The 22,905-nt window shown below is 45.9% G+C and overlaps 1 protein-coding gene and 1 long non-coding RNA gene across 10 annotated transcripts in view; one reads left to right on the plus strand and one right to left on the minus strand.

The window, feature by feature from the left end:
• Nucleotides 1-4,866: 4,866 nt before the first annotated feature.
• On the minus strand, nucleotides 4,867-7,164 carry LOC143167064 (uncharacterized). Its single transcript, XR_012996487.1, has 2 exons — nucleotides 6,875-7,164; nucleotides 4,867-6,040 (listed from the first exon to the last, which is right to left on the minus strand). It is a non-coding gene; the product is annotated as an uncharacterized LOC143167064 (long non-coding RNA).
• Nucleotides 7,165-7,259: 95 nt separating this feature from the next.
• LOC143167046 (uncharacterized) overlaps nucleotides 7,260-22,905 on the plus strand; it is a 32,840-nt gene continuing 17,194 nt past the window's right edge. For 7 of the 9 annotated variants that reach the window (XM_076352064.1, XM_076352063.1, XM_076352067.1 and 4 more), the window contains exons 1-13: nucleotides 7,260-7,324; nucleotides 7,451-7,599; nucleotides 7,786-8,016; nucleotides 10,266-10,459; nucleotides 12,750-12,877; nucleotides 13,084-13,253; nucleotides 14,062-14,241; nucleotides 15,402-15,536; nucleotides 15,877-16,020; nucleotides 16,472-16,603; nucleotides 18,086-20,605; nucleotides 22,140-22,295; nucleotides 22,722-22,835. In XM_076352064.1, the coding sequence (XP_076208179.1) occupies nucleotides 7,828-8,016; nucleotides 10,266-10,459; nucleotides 12,750-12,877; nucleotides 13,084-13,253; nucleotides 14,062-14,241; nucleotides 15,402-15,536; nucleotides 15,877-16,020; nucleotides 16,472-16,603; nucleotides 18,086-20,605; nucleotides 22,140-22,295; nucleotides 22,722-22,835 (4,062 nt within the window). In that variant the 5' untranslated portion in view covers nucleotides 7,260-7,324; nucleotides 7,451-7,599; nucleotides 7,786-7,827. Of the gene's footprint in view, nucleotides 7,325-7,450; nucleotides 8,017-10,265; nucleotides 10,460-12,749; nucleotides 12,878-13,083; nucleotides 13,254-14,061; nucleotides 14,242-15,401; nucleotides 15,537-15,876; nucleotides 16,021-16,471; nucleotides 16,604-18,085; nucleotides 20,606-22,139; nucleotides 22,296-22,721; nucleotides 22,836-22,905 lie in introns of all 9 variants that reach the window. The other 2 variants (XM_076352062.1, XM_076352061.1) reach the window with 2 other exon arrangements.

Below are 22,905 nucleotides of genomic sequence, written 5' to 3' on the forward strand. Positions count from 1 at the left end.
GTGAGAGATGGGTTTTGCTGTAAACGTGCTGCATGATGGTGAGGACTGTGAAAAGGCAGAGTTCCTCTCCTTTTCCAGCTTTAGGTGTTCACGGCACTGTAATATGATAACCCCTGGCCTCAGCAGGGTACTTGTGCCTGTAAGGGGGTTCAATAGGAGAGTCAGGAAAAGCAGCGGGAAGGGGATAATCCTGTGTTTCGTTGTGCGGGCTGGTAGGAAGCACGCTGGCTGGAGAAGCTTAGTTTTTCCTGCCGTCCAGCTAGCGAGTCTTTTTGCCAAGGTTTCTGGAGGAGGAGAGGCAGCTTCTTTGAGGTTAGATTGTCCCACCTGCCCGTCTAGTCTTAAAACAGAGGCCACCAGTGGATGCTGGAGATAACAGTAGTCAACAGCTTGCCAGCAGAGGTGCTGGAGGGAGTGAAATGTTATCTTCTTTAGAAAAACAGTGGAAGCAAGACTATTTGAGTTGGTTGTCAAAGCTGGAAATGCTCAGAGGAGTGGGTTTTTTGCAACTGGTGTATGGAACAGTAGTAGGAGGTATACCAAATAACTATGTAACTACCCTGTCATTTGAAGGGTTACCAAACCCAGAACACTTGGACGTGCAAATTACGTACCCAGGTACCTTCTAGAAGTCAGGCCCAGGCTAATTTTTTTTTTTAATTCAAGCTCTGGTTTTTTTACATATTTGTGTACTCTTCCTGGAGACTACAGTCTTTATTTCTGGAAAGTCAACCTTTTACTCACGAAGCCAGACACTGTGATTTGAGCATTATCATGGGTACCAAACCGTTATGGGACCCTCTGTCACAAAGCGTGATGAGCACGAAAGATTCCAAGGGGAATGCTGGAGGTAGCAAGGGTCCAAGGGTGGGTGTCACTGGGGAAATTTTTGGGGACCATGGTTATGCACTCGGAATTCTGCACATCTCCATTCTCATCAGGTCTGCAGTTAACACAAGCAATAGGTTTGCACGGACATTGAATGCCTCACGTAGCACGTGAGTTTGGGCCATTCAGATCTTCCAGGGGAGAGCGTGTATGATTGCTAGTAGGCGTCAGTGAGGATTGGCACCTAATATCCGTATCCCTTTCAAATTCCAGGATGAAGTTTGAACAACCTTTTTCTTTTTGGGTTTGGTTTGGTTTTGTTGGCTTAGTGCTTTATTTTTGCATGCAGCTTATTTTCACGGATGTATACACTGGATCACGGTTGTGTATTGTATTAAGGGTTTTTTTTTACCCTGCTCACTCTCCCCCTCAATTACTTTCTCCACTCCTTTTCCGTGATACTGTTTTGTATTTCCTGCAGCAACAGTCAGTTCCCTCCCAGTAGAGTTAATTCCTCCTTCTTCCCATTTTTATGTCCACTAAAATAATTTGCATAAAACAGTTATTATCAACATCAGTATGTAGTTATGGCTTTCCACATGACTGCCTGTGAGGAACAGGGGAAATTCATACCTCTTTTAGGACAACATCTGCTGATATTGTCACCTATGAAAATGAGTTGCTTGGTGTCTGTCTTGTTTAAACAAAAATCTAAAAATCCAAGCACCAGCACGACTGCTTTAGTTATATAGATTGAGACCTTTTAATGAAGGACTACTATCTCCTGCAGGTAGCTGGAAATTTCCACTTTGCACCGGGAAAAAGTTTCCAACGGTCTCATGTACATGGTATTTTCTTTTCCTTTTTATTGTGGCCTTTAGCTTCCAAGCGTATCTGACCGTTTTCTTTGAATATCTTTGCATTGCTATCCATAACAGTAGCAGGACTGCTTCAGTGGGGAGGACGTTGTTGAAGTTTTGTTACAGAGGTTTAGAACCATCGTGAACAAATAGGAAACCGGTTTCTGGAGGTGCCGCCGCGCGGGTGTGGGAGAACTTGGAGGAGAATGAGAGACTGCCCAGAAACGGTCTCACTTGTTCCATAAAACTTTGCTGCTCTGTTGTAAACGACCTCGAGTAAGGTGTTCAGTCCAGGACCTGAATATCAGTATCTCTGGAAGGGATATTTTGGAGAGTATCTCAGGAGAATTTTAAAGCAGTTCAGAACTTCTCAGAGTAACGTGTAAGTTGTAAGGGACTTCCGCAAGCATCTATATAAATGCACAGTGGCCAGAGTAATAGTGGTAGTTTATGCCTTGTATCTTTAACGGGAACTTGATTAAAAAGACTTGTGGTTTAATGGAATGTTTGCAGTTCCCTTGATCAAGTCTTTGAAGCGTGAAGTTTGTAGTAAAGGCTTCAGAAAGAGCTTTAGTTTCAGCCTGATTTTTTTCCCCTTCCTCTCACTCACTCCAGTTTAACGTGTACCACTGAGGCAAAGGTCGGGAGGAGAATGTGAATGTGCTTTGTGAGAGTAGCTGGTGTATTTGGAGAAAAACTAGCAAGCTTTTGAGCAGTTTCTAAAGATGAAATGAAGAAGCACTGTTGTGCAAAAACCTTGCCTGCTTTTCCCCACAGTATTAGTTGTCCTAATGAAATATTTCACTCCTTCCCGCAGAACTTGCTTTATGTGCTTAAACTAGCATGACAACAGCAACCTTACTACAGCCAGGATTTACAACTTCACAGCATGTATCTACGTTAACGAGAAGCATCTCTGCATTGCACCTGTTCTCTGCAATAGGCGTGAATGCAAGCTGGCCGTCCTGAGAGCAAGTACTTTGTGTACATGGAGGAGGGGGTGAGGTCAGGATAGCTCTCTAATTGCGTGTGCCCCGGAAGTCTTGCACAACTGAATTGAAAAATGAAGGGCTTACACTGGGGAAAATACAGGTAAAAACCAGAAGGGACTATATAGTAACTGCAGACCTTTTGGAGGCAGAGTTAGGAATATTAGTGTTTTGAGGACAGTGAAAAGGAGCAGGAGGAGGGATGATGGGCAGACAAACTTTCCGCTTTCTGGGAATTCTGTCACGTTAAATAGTGAGGAATAAAGGCTCCTAATACTTTTCTCCATGTGCAACTGTTTTCGGCTCTCGGGATCTCCGGCATCTGTTACGGTCTATTGAGAGTCCTCAGTGGCTCTCTTTTCAGGTACTTTTCCCATCTCGCCATGAACCCATGTAAACAGTTTGCATTTACAACACCCTGTTGCAAGGCGTTCAGCAGGCCTGCTCTGCTGTAAGAAAAAACACCTCCCCTCCCTTGCTTGCTCCCACTAGCTGTATCTGATGGCCCTTGTTCCTCTGTTGGAAAAGAGTGAATGGTCGCTGCCCGGGCTCTCTCCCTGCCTCTCAGGATGTCGTAGACGTTTCCTGGGCCAGCCTACAGGCCATGCCTTTCCCCCGCTGAAGAGTCCCAGCTTACGCAGATGGTCCTTTGTGGAAGCCATTTGACCCCTGAGCTTCCTTGCTAGATTTCTCTGAACCTCTTTCAGTTCAGCTCTGTCTGGAGGTACAAGACTGCACCCAGGATTAAGATCCAGGCTAAGCATGACGTAGGCAGTGGCATAATGATTTTCTTCCTTTTGTTCTCTCTTGCTTTCCTAGTTATTTGTAACATTTGATCCCCCTCCCCCCCCCCCGCTTTTTTTGTTTTGTCCAACCTTTTCCTGGGCAATGTTTTCATGGCACCAACCAACAACCGAGGAGTCTTCCCTGACCCCCGAGGGAAATGGACAGCTCAGAGCCTGGTCTTTTTTTCGTACGTGAAGCTGAGACTGTTTTCTGCCTCAGTATAACCTTTCTTCGTAATCTTTTTTTTTTTTTTTTTTTAATTTACAGAAAGAAGGCCTGAGAAAGGGAAGGTGAAGGAGCAGGGGAAAGTGTCCGCCCCCATCTCCCCCACAGATTGGTTCCCCGAGGAGAAAAGGTAAAAGGTGTAATTATTAATAGTTTCCGAAAAGTGGCTCCTGAGGTACGGAGATGACGGCAATGCCGAGTCCAAGTGTATGAAAGTACAAATACAAAAATCAGTCTCACGACCAAAAATCTTATCACATCATAAACCAGTAGTGTTACGCAGTGCAGCAAAATGATATCCTTGACCCAGCTCCCAGAGGTGATAAACAGCCCAACAGGGAACATATACAGCAAGTAAGGTGTTACATAACACAACTTGGAGAGCAAGCACGACAACTTTGAGAGTAAATCAATCAACATTGTGACCAATGGCGACCGTTAAACCAAGGTAATGAATGCTTATAACAAGTTTGCCTTAACACGCTCTGGTCTGTCATTATTTCAATCCTTCGTGCCCCACGTTGGGTGCCAAAAGGACTGTTGTGGTTTAACCCGGCAGGCAGCTAAACACCACACAGCCGTTCGCTCACTGCCCCCCACCCAGTGGCATCAGGGAGAGAATCGGGAATAAGAAGTAAAATTCACGGGTTGAGATAAAGACGTTTGACAGGACAGAAAAGGAAGGGAAAATAATGATAATGATAATAATGATAAAAGAGTATACAAAATAAGTGATGCATAATGCAGTTGCTCACCACCCGCCGACCGATGCCCAGCCAGTTCCCGAGCAGCAGTCGCCGCCCCCCGGCTAACTCCCCCCAGTTTATATACATCACATGGTATGGAATATCCCTTTGGCCAGTTTGGGTCAGCTGTCCTGGCTGTGCCCCCTCCCAGCTTCTCACTGGCAGGGCATGAGAAGCTGAAAAGTCCTTGACTAGTGTAAGCACTACTTAGCAACAACTAAAACATCGGCGTGTTATCAACATTATTCTCATCCTAAATCCAAAACGCAGCACTGTACCAGCCACTAGGAAGAAAATTAACTCTATCGCAGCTGAAACCAGGACACCCCTTTAGTTACAGATAAAGATCTTGACCAGTATTGGTCAAAGCTCTGTGAGCTCCCCTGGAAGTATCCCGTTTGGATGATAATTCCACATAAGAACGTCTGTGCATGTGATTTTTGATCCCTTTAATAAGGTCTACGTTAATGCTCAGTCCTATTAATACGCTTAACAGAATGTCACGCAGGATAAAGTTGAAAGTCTAAGAGAAGACTGAATATTCCAAACTGTTATCATCATAAACCACATTAACGTTCCAATAAAAATAATAATTTCACTAGACCTATTTGGCACAAAGCTGTGATGACTCACAGTATTTTTGCTCCTGCCTTCTATTCCCTACTGACTTGAATCGGTAGAGAATGGGGGGGTGAGCAAGAATGTCAGTACTACGGAAAGTTCCCTTGCACCCCTCTCCTTGCCTCATGTTGGAGTAGCTGTACCACGTTTGTACAACTGATGGTTAGTCGCGAGTCCGTACTTATGGTGCTATTCAAATACTGAAGCTAGCACACCAGCCTTTCAGTTTCTTGCGCTGTTACTCTCTCCTTATCCTGAGGGTTACTGTTGTTTAATAGATCTCCAGCTAGGGAATCTGCACAGGCGTCTTTGTGACAGTGCGAAGGGTCCTATTCAGAAGCACTTTGTAAATGTGACCGTAAATGTAACTCTGATCTGAGCTTCTGAACTTTTGCCGTGTGCTTGGTGTTAACATCTTCAAAACTGTAACTTCTCTCCTGGGTAGAAGCAAGTTGAAATTGCTTTTTTCAGAAAGTAGAATAAGAAGTAAGAGGAGACACGGGGCTAACACACATGCAAACCAGAACCAGCACTGCATAAGGTGCAATTATATTTCTGTTTAGTTATGTTAGCTTTAGTTGCGTGTAGCTCAGTCTTCGTGTCCTTTTTATTTTGTTTGAGTAGCTGCCCTAGGATAGATGTGTCCCGGAGGAAGTCTTATTTTTCAGGGATTATTCATTTCTTGTTGGGGCTTCCTTTTCCATACACAGTTCTCTCTCCTTGCCTATGCTTGTGTTCTTGCATACTCATATTTTGTCCCCAGAAATCATTTGCCTGAAATAATGCTTTATAGATTCTAATACTCATCATAAGGTGAGGTTTGACAGCACCAGCTGAATGTGAGAGGAATACAGGTAAAAGGCAGGGAGCAGCCTCGCCCAGAGGAGTTCATCCCATTTCTCACATCCATGAGCCTTGATTCTTTGTCTTTGGCTTGGCAGAAGTCCTTCCATTAAGACAGAGAAGACCAGAGGTCCTGTTTAGACTAGGAAAAAAAAGATGGAAGTTACATACAAGTTTGCTAACATTAACTAAATTCAGTTACCTTCCTAATCAGGAGAATGCTAATGGGTAGCCACCGAAATCAGATTATCAGCAATTGCTCTCCAATTTTTTTCACTTTTAAATACTGTGCGAGTGGGTAAGCCTCGTGAAGGTCCTTCTTAAGAGTTACTGAACGTCAGGTTTTCTTAGTTACCAACCACGTTTGGATATTCTGAGTTATTTATTGGCAATATGGTACGTATATGTGTTTTAAGGCAGACCCGTATATTGACTAATGGGAATCAAAGTTTTGAAACAGGTAGCCTATGAATCTCATGCTCGTAAGAGATGCAAGTGTGTTATCTCATTGTAGGGTAACATCTGCTGAAGTAAGATTCAAACCGCATTTCATTTGTGTTTGGCATTCTAAATGTCCTCAGGGTTTTTCATAGAAAATCAAGCCCCTAAGATCTCAGGCTTTCTCAGAAAAAAATGCATTACCCAAATCTTATGTGACCCCAGAATTATTTCTTAAATATCCTTATACCATGGTAATCTTTACGCCCAAAGGACCTCTGATGGTCTCCTGATAATCTTTTTTTTGCAAAGTGTCGGACATTTCACTTGTTTTAACACACGTTCTCCTCCCTGTCTTTATGCAATATTCATGTGTCTGAAGGAACAAGAAACACTGGAAATGCTGAAAAACTGAAACTGTGTTTAAAAAAAAAAAAGTTTGTCCACTTGTAAGAAAAAAGTTATTTTGTCCTTTCTACTTTTTGTTTCTGCCTGCATGAATGTTAAATCCCCGTGAGATTTATTTCGCTTCACTTACTGTTGTTTGCGTGGATGTTTTTCTATGCTTTTATGTAACCTTTGGTCTCATGTTCTTTTGATGTTGGTTCTGTATTTATACATATGTACCCATCCTAGATGAAAGTTGTTGTGCACAGTCATTAAATACGAATTTGCTTTCCTTTTGGTTTGTCATAATCCCCAGGCCCGGAAGGAAACGTAATTTGGAAACTGAGGGAGGGTGTTTTTCTGTCTTTAGATAACTGAAGAGAAAGGTCAGGCTCTGCTGGGTTAATTCAATTTTTATCCATCCATATTGACAGTTCCAGTATACCTAACTGGAAGACTCAAGAACTGATAATGTTTGACTCCTGTTGTGTCTATAAAAGACAGACTTCTACTGTGCTTTCCCTCTTGGCTGGTTCCTGAGTAAGGAGATGCTGTGTTCTTCTCAGCTGACCATTGGAGGCTGAGCACTTTATTACTAGAGGTATTTCTGCAGCACAGACTTTGCTCATATTTTATCTCAGTTCTCGTCATTATTAGATGTTTTAGAATGTGTTGCTATTCATTCCTCATCTCAGGTCACAGAAATTGTTCTCTTTTGTCTCTCCAGGCAGAGCGGTCGGTAGCAGAGTTGACAGGGGCTCAGCTTATTAGCTGAGTGCTGAAATAGCTGAACTACGTGTTGCAACAGCGAACACGAGCGGTATCAGTGAAGCTCTTGCACTGGATAAAGCGCAACTGAACAAACTTGTGCTGCAGGTGAGCAGAGTTGCCAAAGATCTTGCCAGGTGTTCGTCTCCAGCTGCTGCTTCTGCTCAGGCTTCTTGCCTTCCGACAGTATGACTGACTGAGTATGGAAATGTTGGTCTTTTTCCTGTCCAAGCCAAACCTTCTTCATAGTAACTCTTACTGTATTTTATTTCCTCTGTGCCTCTGTGATTGTAGCTGGAGCAAGAGAATGAAGTTCTGTCAGGAAAAGTGGACGGGATGGAGAGAGCAAAGATCTCTGACCAGGAGAAGCTGAACTTGTGTAGAAGAACAAATGAAGAGCTCTGTGCCGAGAAAGCCCACCTGGAGCAGCTGCTGAAGAAAGCAGAGGAGCAACAGGAGGGGCTGCGGGTACAGCTGACGGTACTGGCAGAGGAGAAGGAAGAAACCCAAGAGAAACTCAGTCAGGTGAGACCAAAACCGTGGTGCTTCTGGGTGGGCATTTGGCTGCTTGGCTCAGTGAAGCTGTTATCTGTTGGATTCTGCAGTGTTTTTGTCAAGGAGACGCTTGGTAGTGCTGGAGGTCAGAAGGCTTTGTTTGCTTCTTTTTGGAAACGTGTTGATGGCCTTCAGAGCTGTTCTGCAATTCTCCGAGCTGTCCTCTGCTTCTACAGATTCTTTTGATCCACCTGTCTGTGTTGGTCTCTTTTTTGGCTTTTGATAAGCTGCAGAGAGATGATTGTGTTGCCCGTGAATCTGAGCGGGGCTACTGCTCTCACATGTGGCAAAAGAAACAAACTGTGTAGCTCTGAATCCTTTTTCTGAGGCAAGAACAGGGCTGCATGTTTCTATTTATGCTTTTTGTTGTGAAGTCTGCAACTTTCAAAACTCCCATTTGTTTGAGCCTAGAGAGCGGGACAAAGCTGCAAGTCAGTGTCTGCTGTCTTGTATTGCTAAGAATGGGAATGACATCTTGAAATTGTTGAAATTGTATTTTAAGACATACATGCAACTTTGTGGCTGGAAAGCTGCCTGGGGGAAAAGACCTGGGGGTGTTGGTCAACAGCCGGCTGACTATGAGCCGGTAGTGTGCCCAGGTGGCCAAGAAGGCCAATGGCATCCTGGCTTGTATCAGAAATAGCGTGGCCAGCAGGACTAGGGAAGTGATCGTCCCCGTGTACGCGGGGCGCTGGTGAGGCCGCACCTCGAATACTGTGTTCAGTTTTGGGTCCCTCACTGCAAGAAAGACATTGAGGTCTGGAGCGTGTCCAGAGAAGGGCAACGAAGCTGGTGAAGGGTCTAGAGCACAAGTCTTCTGAGGAGCGGCTGAGGGCACTGGGGTTGTTTAGCCTGGAGAAAAGGAGGCTCAGGGGAGACCTTATCGCTCTCTACAACTACCTGAAAGGAGGTTGTAGCGAGGTGGGGGTCGGTCCCTTTTCCCAAGTAACAAGCGATAGGACGAGAGGCAATGGCCTCAAGTTGCGCCAGGGGAGGTTTAGACTGGATATTCGGAAATATTTCTTCACCGAAAGGCTTATCAAGCGTTGGAACAGGCTGCCCAGGGAAGTGGTTGAGTCCCCATCCCTGGAGGTATTTAAAAGACATGTAGATGTGGCGCTTAGGGACATGGTTTAGTGGTGGACTTGGCAGTGTTAGGTTTACGGTTGGACTCGATGATCTTAAAGGTCTTTTCCAACCTAGACGATTCTATGATTCTATGAATTGTTAGAGCCTCTTTAGGCTTTGAGGAAGAAGATGAGAAATAGGTGATCGCGCAAGACTCTTCACGCTGGACTAACTGATTTCGGTACCCTGGCAAAAGAGCTGGGGAGGATCATGTCACTGTAGGAGACTAGGGAGTTTGTCATCATTTAAATGTCAGTTTCATAATGTACAATCTTGGGTATTATGGGATAACTTTGAGAGAATTGTTTGTTTCTGATGGTCTGTTCTCTGTTAGATAGTCTTAGTTTTGGAGTACGTGGTATGTTTGGCAAATGCACAGCAGAGGTGTTATACTGAAGAAAGGAGCTAAAAAATCATGGTTAATCTTCAAGCTTGAATACCAGCAAGGTATATTAGACACCTTCTTTGTGTAAGACAAGTAAACAGTATTGTTGACATGAACTACTGTACAAACAGAGTCTACCATCTCTCTGGCCACGTCAGCCAGACTTTCATAAATCACTAAATGACACTGCTGACCGCAAGGGCTGTTTCCCTGCCAAGCGTCACCTCATTGCATCCAACTGCTTTACACGCTGCAGTAGGTGACACTTTGATCTTTTTTTTTCTAGAAGGAGAAACCATGTGTGTTTTCACTTTCTTCAGCGAGCAAAGTTGCTTTTGCTCAGCCTTTCCTGAAAATTTCCAGCACTGGAATAGATTCTAATAGAGTTTTAGTTTGCAAGGTTCTGGAGTTCTGGAAAAGGCAGTATTTTTGCATGAAAACACGTAGTCCGGGGTATGTACGTTTGTCGTGAAGGAGCTGTCTGGTCCCAGGCAACCCAGTATGGCCTTACTCATCACTGTCAAGTTAACAGTGCCAGTGCCTTTTGGCAGCCCAGGGTATTAGTGCGGTATACAGCAGGTGCTCTTAAGCTTTCAGCCCACAGTACAGGAGCTCTTTCTCCTCGAGCTGATTCAGAAGTGGCACTGGCTGGCTCTGCAGAGAACTCCAGAGAAAGGCCTCTAACTGTATTTTGTCCCGCTTTCAGGTTTACCGCCAGCAAGAGTCGGCTAGCAGTGGTCTGGAGCAGTTGCGCCAGGAGTCCTCTCGCCAAGGGCATGCACTGGCCAAGGTGTCCAAAGAGAAGGAATTGCTGGTGCGTGAGAAGGCTGCCCTAGAGGTGCGACTGGCAGCCATGGAGCAGGACAGACGAGGCCTTTCAGAGCAGCTGGCAGAGGCCAGGTAAAGGCAGGGAGGACACCCTAGGCAGGACCTTATTCAATGTCTGTAGTTATAAAGGTGGTAATCGTTGCATGAGGATTTATTGCATCCTGTGTGCTTTTCAGATGTTTTCACCTTCCATGGACAGAAAATGGAAGAATCTCGAGGGGGAAAAAAAAAAGTATACCTTGATTTGAATGTTATTTTTCTGACAGGTAAAGCTAGCAAAGCTCTCCTGAGCCTTGCGCTCATGTTTATGCCCCGTTGCACATTCCTGTGTGAAGTCCAAAGCCAGCCAACTTGGCTCTGAATTGAGTAATCGTTAAACCATGCAGATGTTTCCTGAAACCTGAAGTTTCTCCCTGGTTTTGGTTTCTTGTTCTGCATTTGAACATAGATCTTTCCTTGTCAAGTAGTTTGACATGGGATCGTCAGAATTCAAGGCTATTACATACGGACGTTGTGAGGAGGACACTGCCATTTAGGGTGAAGCTCGAGGCTCACGCTGAAAATCTCGAGGGCCTTCTGTTTCTAAGCTAACTCTTGTTAAGTGTGGTGCAGGACCTCGAGTTGGTTACACCAGCAGCAGGGAAACCTCTTGTGAATTCTCGACAGTCTTCGGGGATTCTTGCCCATCACTGATGTCTGGGTCCTGTACTCCTCACCACGTGTCGTTTAGAGACAGATGCCATGGCGAAGTTATACAGGGAAGGAACAAGATTCTCTGCTTCTGCTGTATCAGGTTTCTAAGACCAAATGTGACAAGTTCTGCTTTTCCAAAAAGAAGAAAAAAAGCATCGAGACGTTTGTCCTCCTCTTAGGTGTTTTTTAGAAGACTCCTGAACTTGCAGAGCTGTACAAATGATGTTTCACAGATTGTTTGGCATGCTTCTTGACTTTTACACTTTACCACTCCAGAGTATGTTGTTAGCGAGGCTGATAAACACCATTTTGACTCAGTGTGTTTCCTGAGAGCTGCTGCTTCTTCTGAGCTCCAGCTTCTCTTATTTGATCCAGCTGAATTATGTTTGGTCAATTACTGGGCTGTTATTAAGTGATTAGATGTTCAGTTCCTTTTTTTTTTAGAAAAAAGAGGGATCAATTATTTTGTTAGAAAGAGATAAACTAGTTATGAAGAACCTTTGGCAATAGATAACGAAAAAATCAGCAACTATTCTTGCCAGATGTTGTTCTCAAGAGCCTTTTGTTGTCACGGTTTTGGACTCTACCTTTTCTGTTCTGTTTTAGAGACTGACTTCTATTTGTCCTTAAAACGGGGCACATTTACCTTGGACTGCCAGAGATGGGCGTAATCAGAAATAGTGCTTGTTCTCCCTCTTGAAGATAGAGCCTCCATTGTCCATCAAAGCAGGGAAATCCTTCTGTTGTGGGTTTTATTGTTGTACCACTCAGGTGCCCCTTTACCTTGAAGGATGTTATCCTGGTCGCATGCCTGTACTCGGGAGGCAGCGCTGTGTATTGTAGGAACGTGGCACACAGGACGCTGTGTTAGGTCAGGGAGGTAACTGCAGCTCCTGGTTCCAGAATCCTGTGTGTCATACGCACCAGTTGGTTGAAGTCTATGGATGTAACAATTTGCATCTGCAGTACTACAACTTCCCTTTTAAAGAGCGACAAGTCATTTGGGCTACTGCTTACTTAGTTAGCAACGCTTAAACAAAGGGAGCAAGTGTTTCTCTTGAACTTCCAGCAGTTTAAACTAAAGGATACCTGTCTCTCCCTTCATATAGTTCCTGTTCAGATAAAATCTCGTTCTGATTTCTTCCAAATGCTGCTACAAGCATGAGACTTTACCCTCTCATCTGATGTATTTCTGGAGTCCCTTTTAAATATAGGGAGTCTGGAAAATTACCTACCTATACCTACAGTATGAACAGCACTAAAAAGTCACGAGTCAGCCGGGGAAATACTCTTGTTCTGTCCCCCTGCAGAGCAACTTGGAAGGGCTGAGGAGATAAGGGCTGTGAGCAGAGGCTGGGCTTTTGCTTGCTGGCACAGACTTTGTGGGCACAGCTACCTGCGTGTCACAGCAATTTAAGATTTGGCTGTTGAGATCAAATTCGGCTGGGCTTTCTGTGTTATGCTAGGTCATGAAGAAAGCCTGGACATTCCCTCGGAGGGGCCCGCATTGCTATTTTAAACGGTAGAAATATGTTTTCTGTATACAAGTTTCCGTGCAACCCATTTTCCGTACTCAGGTGTAGGGATCTTGAACGACTTCTTACTGGAATAACTCCCTGTGGGCGTCAGGAGCAAGAAACTCATTTCCCTCCGTATTCACAACTTGCAGGTCAGTGAAGGAGACCCTGGAATCCAGCCTGTTTGAGGCTCAGCAGCACTTATCGCAGCTGGAGATCGCCAGGAGTCAGCTTGAAATCCAACTTCACACAGTCACGCAGGCCAAGGAGGTGATACAAGGTGAGAGCCTCCTGCGCTTTGTTTCTGGTGATCCCCCTACCTAGGGAAGGTGGTATAAAAAATAGCTCTCTGTCCGCAGTGCTTCTGAGGAGTGAAGGAGATGGAGGCAGATCCCTCCTGCACTGAAATTCAAACGGCTTAAGGTCAGTAAAGTCAGAACCATTGTTTGTGTAGACTCTGAATCTTGCCATTTGTCGTGTTTGCAGGGGAAGTGAAGTGCCTTCAATGTGAGCTGGAAGCAGAGAGATCTCTCGTGAAGCAGGAACGGGAAAACATGGCGCAACAGCTCTTGCGGACAGAACAGCAGTATAACAGTACCCTCAAACTTTGCGAAACTGATCATGAAGTGGAAATAAACAAGCTCCTGCAAGACCTGGTAGGAAACAATATGCTTCTGAATTCTTCAAGCAAGCTTTGTGGGCTGACTTTAGAAGACGACTAGCCCGAGCGTGTGAAATGGCAGCAATCCTCTGTCATAGGCCACACGTTGGTAGGCCAGGCAGCAGAGCCAATGGCTCGTACTTGAAGGCACGTGAAGACCCACAGGACTATGCTGGGACAGTAAATGCAGCCACAGATGCAGTGTGGGCCTAAGACGAGTTCAACAGAAGGTTGGACGGTCCCCACCCAAAGCGTGGCAGCCAAGGGGTAGGATCTTACCAGACTCCCGTCTACCATGAAGTAGACTCCTAACATTGCTGCCAACTGCAGTCACGGAAACTTTGTTCCTTTCTTTCTGTCCTTTCACGGTTGACAGAGGTATTATCTTTGGGCTTGAAGCTTATGGAACAGGCCCCTTGTTCCTGGTACTTCAGTTCGTGGCCTGTCTTGTGACTAGGGCATCAGGGTACTGGTCTCTTCCTCACCCTGCAGTCCATCTGCACCTTTTCACTGATGAAAAGGGAGGTGAGCTTTGAAAATAGAGACTCTGAGAATAGATAGAAATCCTGAGGAGAGAGGTGCTAGGAAACAGGCAGCCATCAGAGAGGGGAAGGTAACATCTCCTTCTCTTCCACCTGCTGACCCTCCTTTTAAGTTCCTTGACAGGACACGATATATGGAGGGCACAAAGCCGCCACTGTGCACTGTTCAGGTCGGGGGTTGTGGGGGAGGGATGAAGCTTCACATTTTTTTGAGGAGCTTGGCTGGGACTTCATCTTGAAGTCTTTTCCTCCACTCATCAGGCAAGCGAGCGGGAAGGGCACCATTCAGAGCTGCAGGAGATGCTGGAGCAATGGGAAAAGGAGAAGGCAGAGACAGGAAGGGAGCACGAGAAGAAGCTGTTTGATATGAAGCAGAAAGTTGCTACCGTGCACGCTCAACAAGAAGAGGAACGAACCAGAGTCGAAAACGCCAAGCAAGAGGTAAAGGCTGTGAAAGGAGAATTTGTGTGGTTCTTTGCAAAGCTAGAGCTGTGGGAGATGACTGGATATCGGGCTGTGTGGAGCATGCCCTACATGTTTTCTACGTTGAATTTGGTGAGGTGAAAGGCGTGCAGGGCTACCTTTGGGACTAGGAATGAGACCTCTCATAGGAAGCCAGGCAGAAATGTCACCTTTCATTTTAGATTTTTGTGCTGCTATTGTATTCTGGTTTTTCTAAGAGTTACCTCAGAGTATCTTCACTGTTCTCTTAACGGTCTTCTTTTGACGTTTACTGATACGTGTTTATAGCCTTAACTCCATTAAAGACCAAACTGAGTTTGTAGGACTGAATCCCCATGAGGATGGGCTTTTTGTTTGGGGAGGACGGGGAGGGGCGCAGCAGGATTGTTGACAAAAGAAAAATCTTTTTAAAGACTCCTCTGAAATATTTCTGGGCAGTAAAACAGAGGTGTCTTCCGGGCTGTGTTTTAAGTCACTTGCTGGTAAGCTATTTTGTGCCCAGGTCTCCTGTGCCAGAGCAACCCTGCGATACGCTGAGAGTCCTCCTTGTGTCCTACCCAAAGTCCTCTTTATGGAGGCTGCCTAGGGACAGCAGTACCCCCAGCTGTGTCTACAGGTATTGAAATGACAGGGCGGCGCTCAGAGATGACAGTGTGTCCCTGTACTGTCAGTACTTCTTTGGTAAAGTCTACTGAATACCTTAAAACCGAAGTAATTTTCACCAAACCTCACTCAGAGTACATGAGTTTTCTGAAAGAGCTGCTAGCTTCAGCCCTCTGGCAGCCTTGTGTTTTCTCTACCGCTAAGTAGGTGCAGAAGTCGCTACTGAAAGACAAACAGGACACAGCGCAAGACGAGGGATACCCTCACCAGCAAGGCGAGACACTTGAGAACTGCCACACATTCTCCTGTTAGATGACTAAGAGTTTGTTGGAGATTCAGTCGCAGATGGACCGTGGATGGACCATGTTTATACTGCCAATCTCACTTAGGAAGCTGTGTCTCCAAGTGGGCAGATAATGACCTAGGAGACCAGCAGCACAGTGCTTTGAGACCGTGTGAGCCCATGGGTCTTTGAGTCTTGCCACACAAATTTTGTATGGGAAGTTTAAACCCGTCTTCTCTTTGTTTCTGTGCAGGTCCTGCTAGAAAAGGAGCGTGAGAAGAATGCTTTATTAGAGACGCTACTCCAAACGCAGGGAGAGCTAACAGAAGCCTGCCAGCAGCTAGAGCAGCTCAGGCAGGACCTGAAAAAGCAGCAAGAGAATGGGCAGGTAAGTCGTTGACTAGTAGGGTAGGTTGAAAGAACAGGCAGTTGGCAATTGGACGTAAGCTGAGAGAGAGGCTGAGGGCCAGGTAACAGAGTGAGGGCAGTAACAAGGAAATAAAACCTAAGTCCTGGGACTGAGGAGGCAAGGACTACTGCAGGCACTGAAAGCACAGAGCCTGGTAAGCTCCAGAGATCAGCAACAGGAAGGGTGGGTTACAGTGGAACCAGAGCTGGGTAGAAAAGCAGAAAGAAGTGGCTGAATGAATGTGATTTTGAGACAGAAAGAGGAAAAAGCTGAACCCGATGGCAGGTCCCAGTAACTTGCTCTCCATTTGTGTTTACAGAACATCACAGAAAAGCTGCAAGCAGAGCTGCAGCAAACTCGGAGTAAGATCAAGGCAGTGGAGAAGAGGCACAAGGAAGAAATCAAAACCATCAAAGAGGAAAAGAATGTTCTTCTTCAGCAGAGGGATGCTCTGCAAAAACAGGTGACTGAGACAGCAGTAGATACTCTGGTCATCAAACAGGTGGTCTCTCCCCTTCTTGCCTTTCCATTGCAGAGCAGGCTGATGGGGTAGTCCCTCTGACTGCCATCATACTGTGGTCTCCAGCTCAGCTGGTCTGAAGGAGGCTTACTGGTCAGCTGAATCTCAGCTGCTGCCCTGGCCAGATGGGCTGCTCCTTTTGCCTGTTTGCCAGCAATCATCAGAGTGGATTTCTGCTGGCCTGTTACTGCTAGCCTTGTTTTTTAAGGTGGTTTTTCAGATGAACATGGTGACGCACTTAGATTGTTAAACAAGCTGGCTGTATCCATTGTGAATCTGGTACTCTCACGATAGGGTGAAATTTAAAGTTGTCCTTTCCCTTTCCTCACAGTATATGATATGGCTGACGGCGACAAGCTGTAGTCTTTGACTGCTTTGTTATGTTTTACTTGAGGTGGAAGAGTTGACGTCTCAGCTAGCAGCCTCCGAAGGGTCTCTAAAGGAGGAGGCTATGACTCTACATCAAGAGGTGGCGTCTTTGGAAAGGAAACTCGAGAGCACCGAGAAGCAAAGAAAGGATGTCCTGGTGAGGCTGGCAGATGCTGTGAAGGGCCATTTCTTACATATTTTTTGGCCTTCTGTTAGTCATTCTAAGGAGCAACTTTTTTTTGTGGTTTAACTTTTCCAATTGCATTCTCCTGAATAAGTAGGAAAAGATGCCGTAGTCATATACGACTCAGTTACGAATCAGGGTGCTTATTTTCCTCAATTCTGAAGGTTTCTGCCCTTGAAGCTTTAGTCAAAGTAATTTTCAAACTTGTCTCTATTTACATTGCATGGTTTGGGCAATTATTTGTGTCCAAAATTTCTAAACACCTGGATCTGGAAAAAGGGGTGAGAAGACAAAGTTTGCTAATAATAGAAAGCTGTTCAACATTGCCCGTCTGAGAGCAGACAGCGGGGGGAAAAATGAGACATTTGAGAAACAAAAGTGCTGATCCAGCTAAATATGTATGTCTGCAAGGGGAAAACTAGTCCCGATTTGAAACACGGAATGACAGACTGTGACCTGACCATTACTCCTTCGAGAGGGGGACAGTGGCCTTCTAGAGGATGGCACCACGAAAATTCTACGCAGTAGAGGTCCAGGGGGGGAAGTAAATGAAACGTTGGGGTTGTTCTCAAAGAAAAAAAAGGGAAATCACATGTTGGGGTTGTTCTCTCTTCCCTTCCTAATAGAGAGAACATCATCGTGCCACTGCCTAAATCATGCTTAGTCTGGACTGGAAATCCTGGCTGCAGTTCTGGCAGCTCCTCCCCAAAAGAACACCCTAGAGCCAGCAGAGGTTCAGCGAAGGGCAAAAGGGAAGATGGGACCGGCTGAGTAAGCTGGGAAAGACGCAGCCTAAAGAGTGGCGCAGGAAAGGTCTACAACATCCTGAGAGGCAGGGAGAGAGGGGGCAGCGGTCGTTCACTCTCTTGTCCAAGAGATGAACGAGAGCCATCTGATGAAGGTAGTGAGAGCCACGCTGCAAGCAAATGACAGGAGGTGGTATATTTACAGCAGAGCAGACCTGTTGAACTCCTTGACGAAGGGTGTTGTAAATACAGCAGGTCTATATGGGGTCAGGAGGAGACTGTGAAAGTTCTCACAAGCTGGAACAGTGCTGGGGTTGGGGAGGGGAGGTATCACGTAAGTCCACCCGACTCTTAGGCTTTCTTCCCTGGGTGTGCACTTACAGGCACCGTTACATACGGGAGACTAGCCTAGACAGTTGAGCCAGTGCAGCTGTTCCTACATGGTCGGTATTTTCCCACTCCTCCATTTACAATGACTCCAAAAATCAGTTATGGACAGAGTTTGATAGATACAGTACAGTTCTCAAATCTTTTTTGAGTGACAGTAGAAAATTTACATCGAACAGGGAAACCAACTGGAGAGCTCGAATTTTCTACTAAAAGCTCCAACTTCAGCCCTTGACTGCCACTGGAGCAGGAGTTCCAATCTAGTATGACAACCAAACATATATAGATGGAATTATTGAACCTCTTCCTCCCTGTTCTGCAGCATGACCGGGACAGACTGCAAGCACTTAAAGAAAAACTGGTATGGGAGAGAAGACTCCTTCAGGAATCAGTCACAGCCTCCGAGACCCGAGCAAATACAGCAACAGATATGAATCACTGCCTTGAACAAGAACTCCAAACTACACTGTCTATCTTAAAAATTAAAAATGAGGAAGTGGAAACGCAGTGGGAGAAAATCCAGACGCTACAGAAAGAGGCAGCAGAGGTAAAAGCTTTGCAGGAGAATCTCACTCGTATGACTGCCATCCTGTCAGAGAGGGAGGGAGAAATGAAGTTATACCAGGAACAGATGAGAATGCTGGAAAAGCAGAAAGAAATGCATAAAACTACTCTCGATCAGGTTATTAAGGACATAACAGAGAAAGAACAGAAGACAGGATCCCAGCAAGAACAGATACAGGAGCTGGAGAAGCAGCAAGAAAAACAAAGGATTGCTGTAAGCAAAATGAACAAAGACCTGGAAGAGAGAGACCGGGAGATCAGATCCCAGCGAGAACAGATACGGGAGCTGGAGAAGCAGCGAGAAATGCAGAGGACTGCTGTCAGCAAGATGAGCAAGGCGCTGGAGGAGAGGGACCAGGAGATCAAATTCCAGGAGGGGAAGATAACGATTCTGGAACAACACGGTACCTCACAAGTGAGAAATCTGCTCGTGGATCTTGATCATATGAAAGGGAACTTGAAGGAGAAAAACATAGAGCTTATGTCTCTGACCCAGCAGATCCAAGAACTGGAAAAGGAGAGAGAACAGGTGAAATCTCTGCACGCAAGCCTTGAACACCTGAGGGCAGTTCTTAAGGACAGAGAGAGTGAGTGTGCTTCTCAAAGGGAGCAGTTCAGGCTCTTCCAGCAGTACAAGGATCAGCGAGAGGGGCACCTGCAAGAGCTTCATGGTAAAGTAGAAAAGATGACACTTGCTTTATCTAAAAAAGATCAAGAGCTTGAGTCACAACAAAAGCAAATCCAGGAAGCTGAAGAAGTCATGGAAATGCAGTTAAGAACTGTCCGTGACCAACTGGAGCAGACCTTAGAAACCTTGAAAGAAAAGGACAGGCTCATAGACATCCAAAAGCAACAAACACGGAACTATGAGGAAAAAACAGAAGAACGGATGAATGTCTTACAGAGAGACTTAGAACACGCTAAGGCAATACTGAAAGAAAAGGATTTCATGATTGAATCTCAGAAGGAAGTGATTGAGACCTTCCAAAACCAAGAACAGGACTCTGCACAGCAGAAGGAAATTCTGCATCATCTTCAAGTGGCACTAAAGGAACAAGAGCAAGAAATTTTATCCCTTAGAAAACAATGTGAGGCATGCAAGGAAAAGGAGGAGAAGCGTGAAGCTGAGCAAACAAATCTTCAAGCAACAAAACTGACTCTGAAAGAAAGAGAAGAAAAGATAGAGGCTCTGGAGGAGGCTATCTCTAAGCTTCAAGAGCAAAAGGAGGAGGCAGCGATGCAGACTAAAGCCATACTGCAAAAACTAGAATATGCTGAACCTTCTCGAGAAGCTAGAGATCAAGAGAGGGTGTCTTTGCAAGAGCATGCCCAGGACCTTCGAGAGCAGAAGGAGTTAGAAGGCAAGCAGGCCAAGAGCCTACAGCAGGATCTAGACGAAATGAGCCACGCAGTGAAGAACCACCGCTTGGAGTGCCTCAGGCAGACAGAGCAAATGAACACGTTCCAGCCTGGTGAAGAAAGCATGAAAGTAGCACTAACATCATGCCAGAAGCAAGTGAATCTGCTTGAGGAAGCGGTGAGGAAGAGAGATGAAGACAATGAAACTCTTCTGCAAAAACTCCAGCGCCAAGAAGAAGAACTGAAGACCTTGCAGAATCTCCAGCTTAGGCTAACCAAGAAGAATGAAGAGGTTAGACACCACAGAGAGCAAGAGAAGCTCCTGGAAGCAGCCTTGCCTGAGAGGGAACGAGAGACCAAGGCTCAAGGTGGGCAAGAAGAGTTAGAAGAGGAAATAAGAGGTCTTCGGGAAGATCTCCAGCACGTTCGGCAGACTCTGACAAAGAAGGATGCAGAGATCAAGTACCAGAGAGGCAGAGTCAGGTATTTAGAGGAGACTCTGACAGGCAGAGAACAGGAGCTTAGGAGGCAGAGTGAACTCCTGAAACAACTAACATCAGCTTTGCGATGGGAAGATGAAGGCGAGACCCTAAAGAAACAAATCCAGAAACTCCAGAACTGGGAGGCAGAGGAAGCAGAGAAGAGGAAAGTTCTCCAGGAGAGAGACCGTCTCTTGAAAAGGCAGGAGGAGCTAACCCAGCAGCTGGAAGATGAGAGGAAAGCAAAGGGGGAAGAATTGGAGCGTGTGGTGGCTATTTTGAAGCGGAATGAAAGCGGAGAAATCGAATGGAAAGAGAAGGCACAAGCACTGACTCTTGCCCTTACCAGGAGTGAAATGGCCAATGGGACTCCGAGGGAAGAAATAGCCATCCTGCAGAGTATGGTTTCAGAGAGGGACAAGGACCGGTTTCATCTTCAGGTAGGCACTGTGGCTGATCATCAGTCAACTAAAATGTCTGTGAAGGATTCTAAAGACGTTTTCCATAAAGATATGGGAATATATATTCCCATACATATATGACCTGCTTGGCCAAAGAAACCACGATTGCGGCCAGCAGGCTTGCCTGTCTTTCTAGCTCCGTCCAGAGCCCATTCACCTGCCAGAATGTTTTCTGTCAAGCCCAGAACTACTGGAAGAGCTACAGAGCTTGCCGTTAAAATTAAAGCAAGTCCAAAGGTTGGGGGTGGGTAATTGGTTCTCTCCTATCTAGGCAAGCTTAGCCAACGTCTCGCGGTTAGGATTTGGCATGGAAAGGAAAGGGCACAGTTGACCAGACTAATGCACTAAACTTAGTAGAATTTTGTAACGATGGCTGAACAGCAGCTGCACTGATGGCGCTTAGAGGATGCTTTCAGAGACGTCGATTTCTGAGGTACAGCTTTTCCGGTGTATTGAAAAGAATGGAATTCGTACCGTTGCCTGATGAGGTTAAAGGCTTCACTGCACATGCAGGATGTACTTGTGCCGCAGTCCAAAAAGCACGAAGGCGAAGTTGTGTGGATTTCTCCAAGGTGATCTGACTCGGGTACTGCTAGTGGAACAGCTGCAACAGCCTGTGCTGCAAACTTGCCTGGGACTCTGCCAATACTTTTAGCATTACGTTAGTCCACAGGCATGTAGAAACTGCTACTAATAAAATACTGTATTTATGCACTATACAGTTGTACATGACTTGAGAAATATTACTGCCAGCCTGATCAGGATGATGACGGGTATTGTGATCTGTTGATGGGAAGCAGACAAGGGCAGGGAGCATGAAAACAATGGGAGGTTGCAGTTGCATCCGTATAGATCAGGTATGCAACAGCATTAGATCAGGTAATGCGCTTGCATCCGTATAGATCGGTATAGTGCTGATATCAAGACTACATTTATAGATGCTGTCAGAGAGCGCTTCAAGGAGCACTTGATGAACTCATCAAGAAACCCACGAGGGGGGAGGTGGCTCTTGACTAGGTTCAGAGCAGTGCACAGGGCTTGGTTGATAATGGGATTTTTTCGAAGAGCAGTTCTGTAATGATGATGTAACAGGTAAAGGGAATAGAGAACAAAACCTTGGCATTTTATCACTGCAGAAACGCATGCTTCACCCACATGTTGTTTGGTTGTCCGAGGACAGAGCGTAGAACTACAGATAGGAGGATATACAGTGAAGGTCAAAGAGGATGACCAAAGATGTTAGATAGCTTCCCTAAGAGCAACATGTCGATGTGGAAGTCTTCATGACGGACAAGAAATGGCTGAGAGAGAGGGAGCTGGAAATACTACAGACCTTTGTGAAAGCATGAAGTGGCTGAATAGGAAACGAATGTTTCCAGTCTCTCTCGGGAGGAGAAGAAGGGACTTGGCACTGTCCATTCCTGAGTCCGGTCACTCTCCCCGACATGTTGGTTCTGGCCCTCCTAACCTTTATGTGGCACCAGCTCACGTAATCTCCTCTCTGAACACCCAGCAGGCTATCGCAGAAGGGGAGCAGCTATCGTGGCTCTCGGAGAAGAGACTCCTGTCGCAGCGGCTGGAATGTCTGCAGCGAGCAGTTGCAAGGCTGGAACATGAGAAGACGGAGCTGAAGCAACTCAACGCTGAGCTCAGGAGGACTCTTGAGCAGGTAAAACAGGCTCTCATTGCCTCTGCAAAGCCTCACGGTCCTCTGGAACACAACACGTTTCCACAGGCAGCACTTTGGGGTCCTCTGTTTGTCTCCTTCCCTCTCCCACTTTCCCCTGTGGACACACACTTTTGTATTCTCTCTCTCTTCTGGCACCCCGCTGCCTTCACAAAGGCACATTCACTCCGGAACCACCCTTCTTGCCCCAGCGTCCCCGTACACACCCATTTGACTCTCTTGTGTCAGGAACTGTTTCCTCTTGCGCTTTCTCTTCCATAGTCTACATCGAGTGCTTTTTGCCGCCAACGTTCTCTGGTGCAATTAACGGTCTCTGAGCAGACATCTCCTTGCCATGACGTCCAGAGGTCCTTTTGCTCCTTGTTTGGTGGCAGGTTTCTGTGACCCTTTCTCCTGTCCAACGTGCAGGTGGAACGTGAACGGAGGAGACTGAAGAGAGATCACGGTGGTCGGTCACTGCCAGATGCATGCGGCTTTTCTCTCTCCGAGTCTGACCAGCACAAGATGCCTGCTTCTAGACAGGTGAGAACAGAATCTTACTTGGTGGGAGGAGGCTCTGGCCATACGGAGCAACGATGGCAAATCCCAGTGG

The sequence above is a fragment of the Aptenodytes patagonicus genome, chromosome 14 (genome assembly GCF_965638725.1).
Source record: "Aptenodytes patagonicus chromosome 14, bAptPat1.pri.cur, whole genome shotgun sequence".
Lineage (NCBI taxonomy): Eukaryota > Metazoa > Chordata > Aves > Sphenisciformes > Spheniscidae > Aptenodytes > Aptenodytes patagonicus.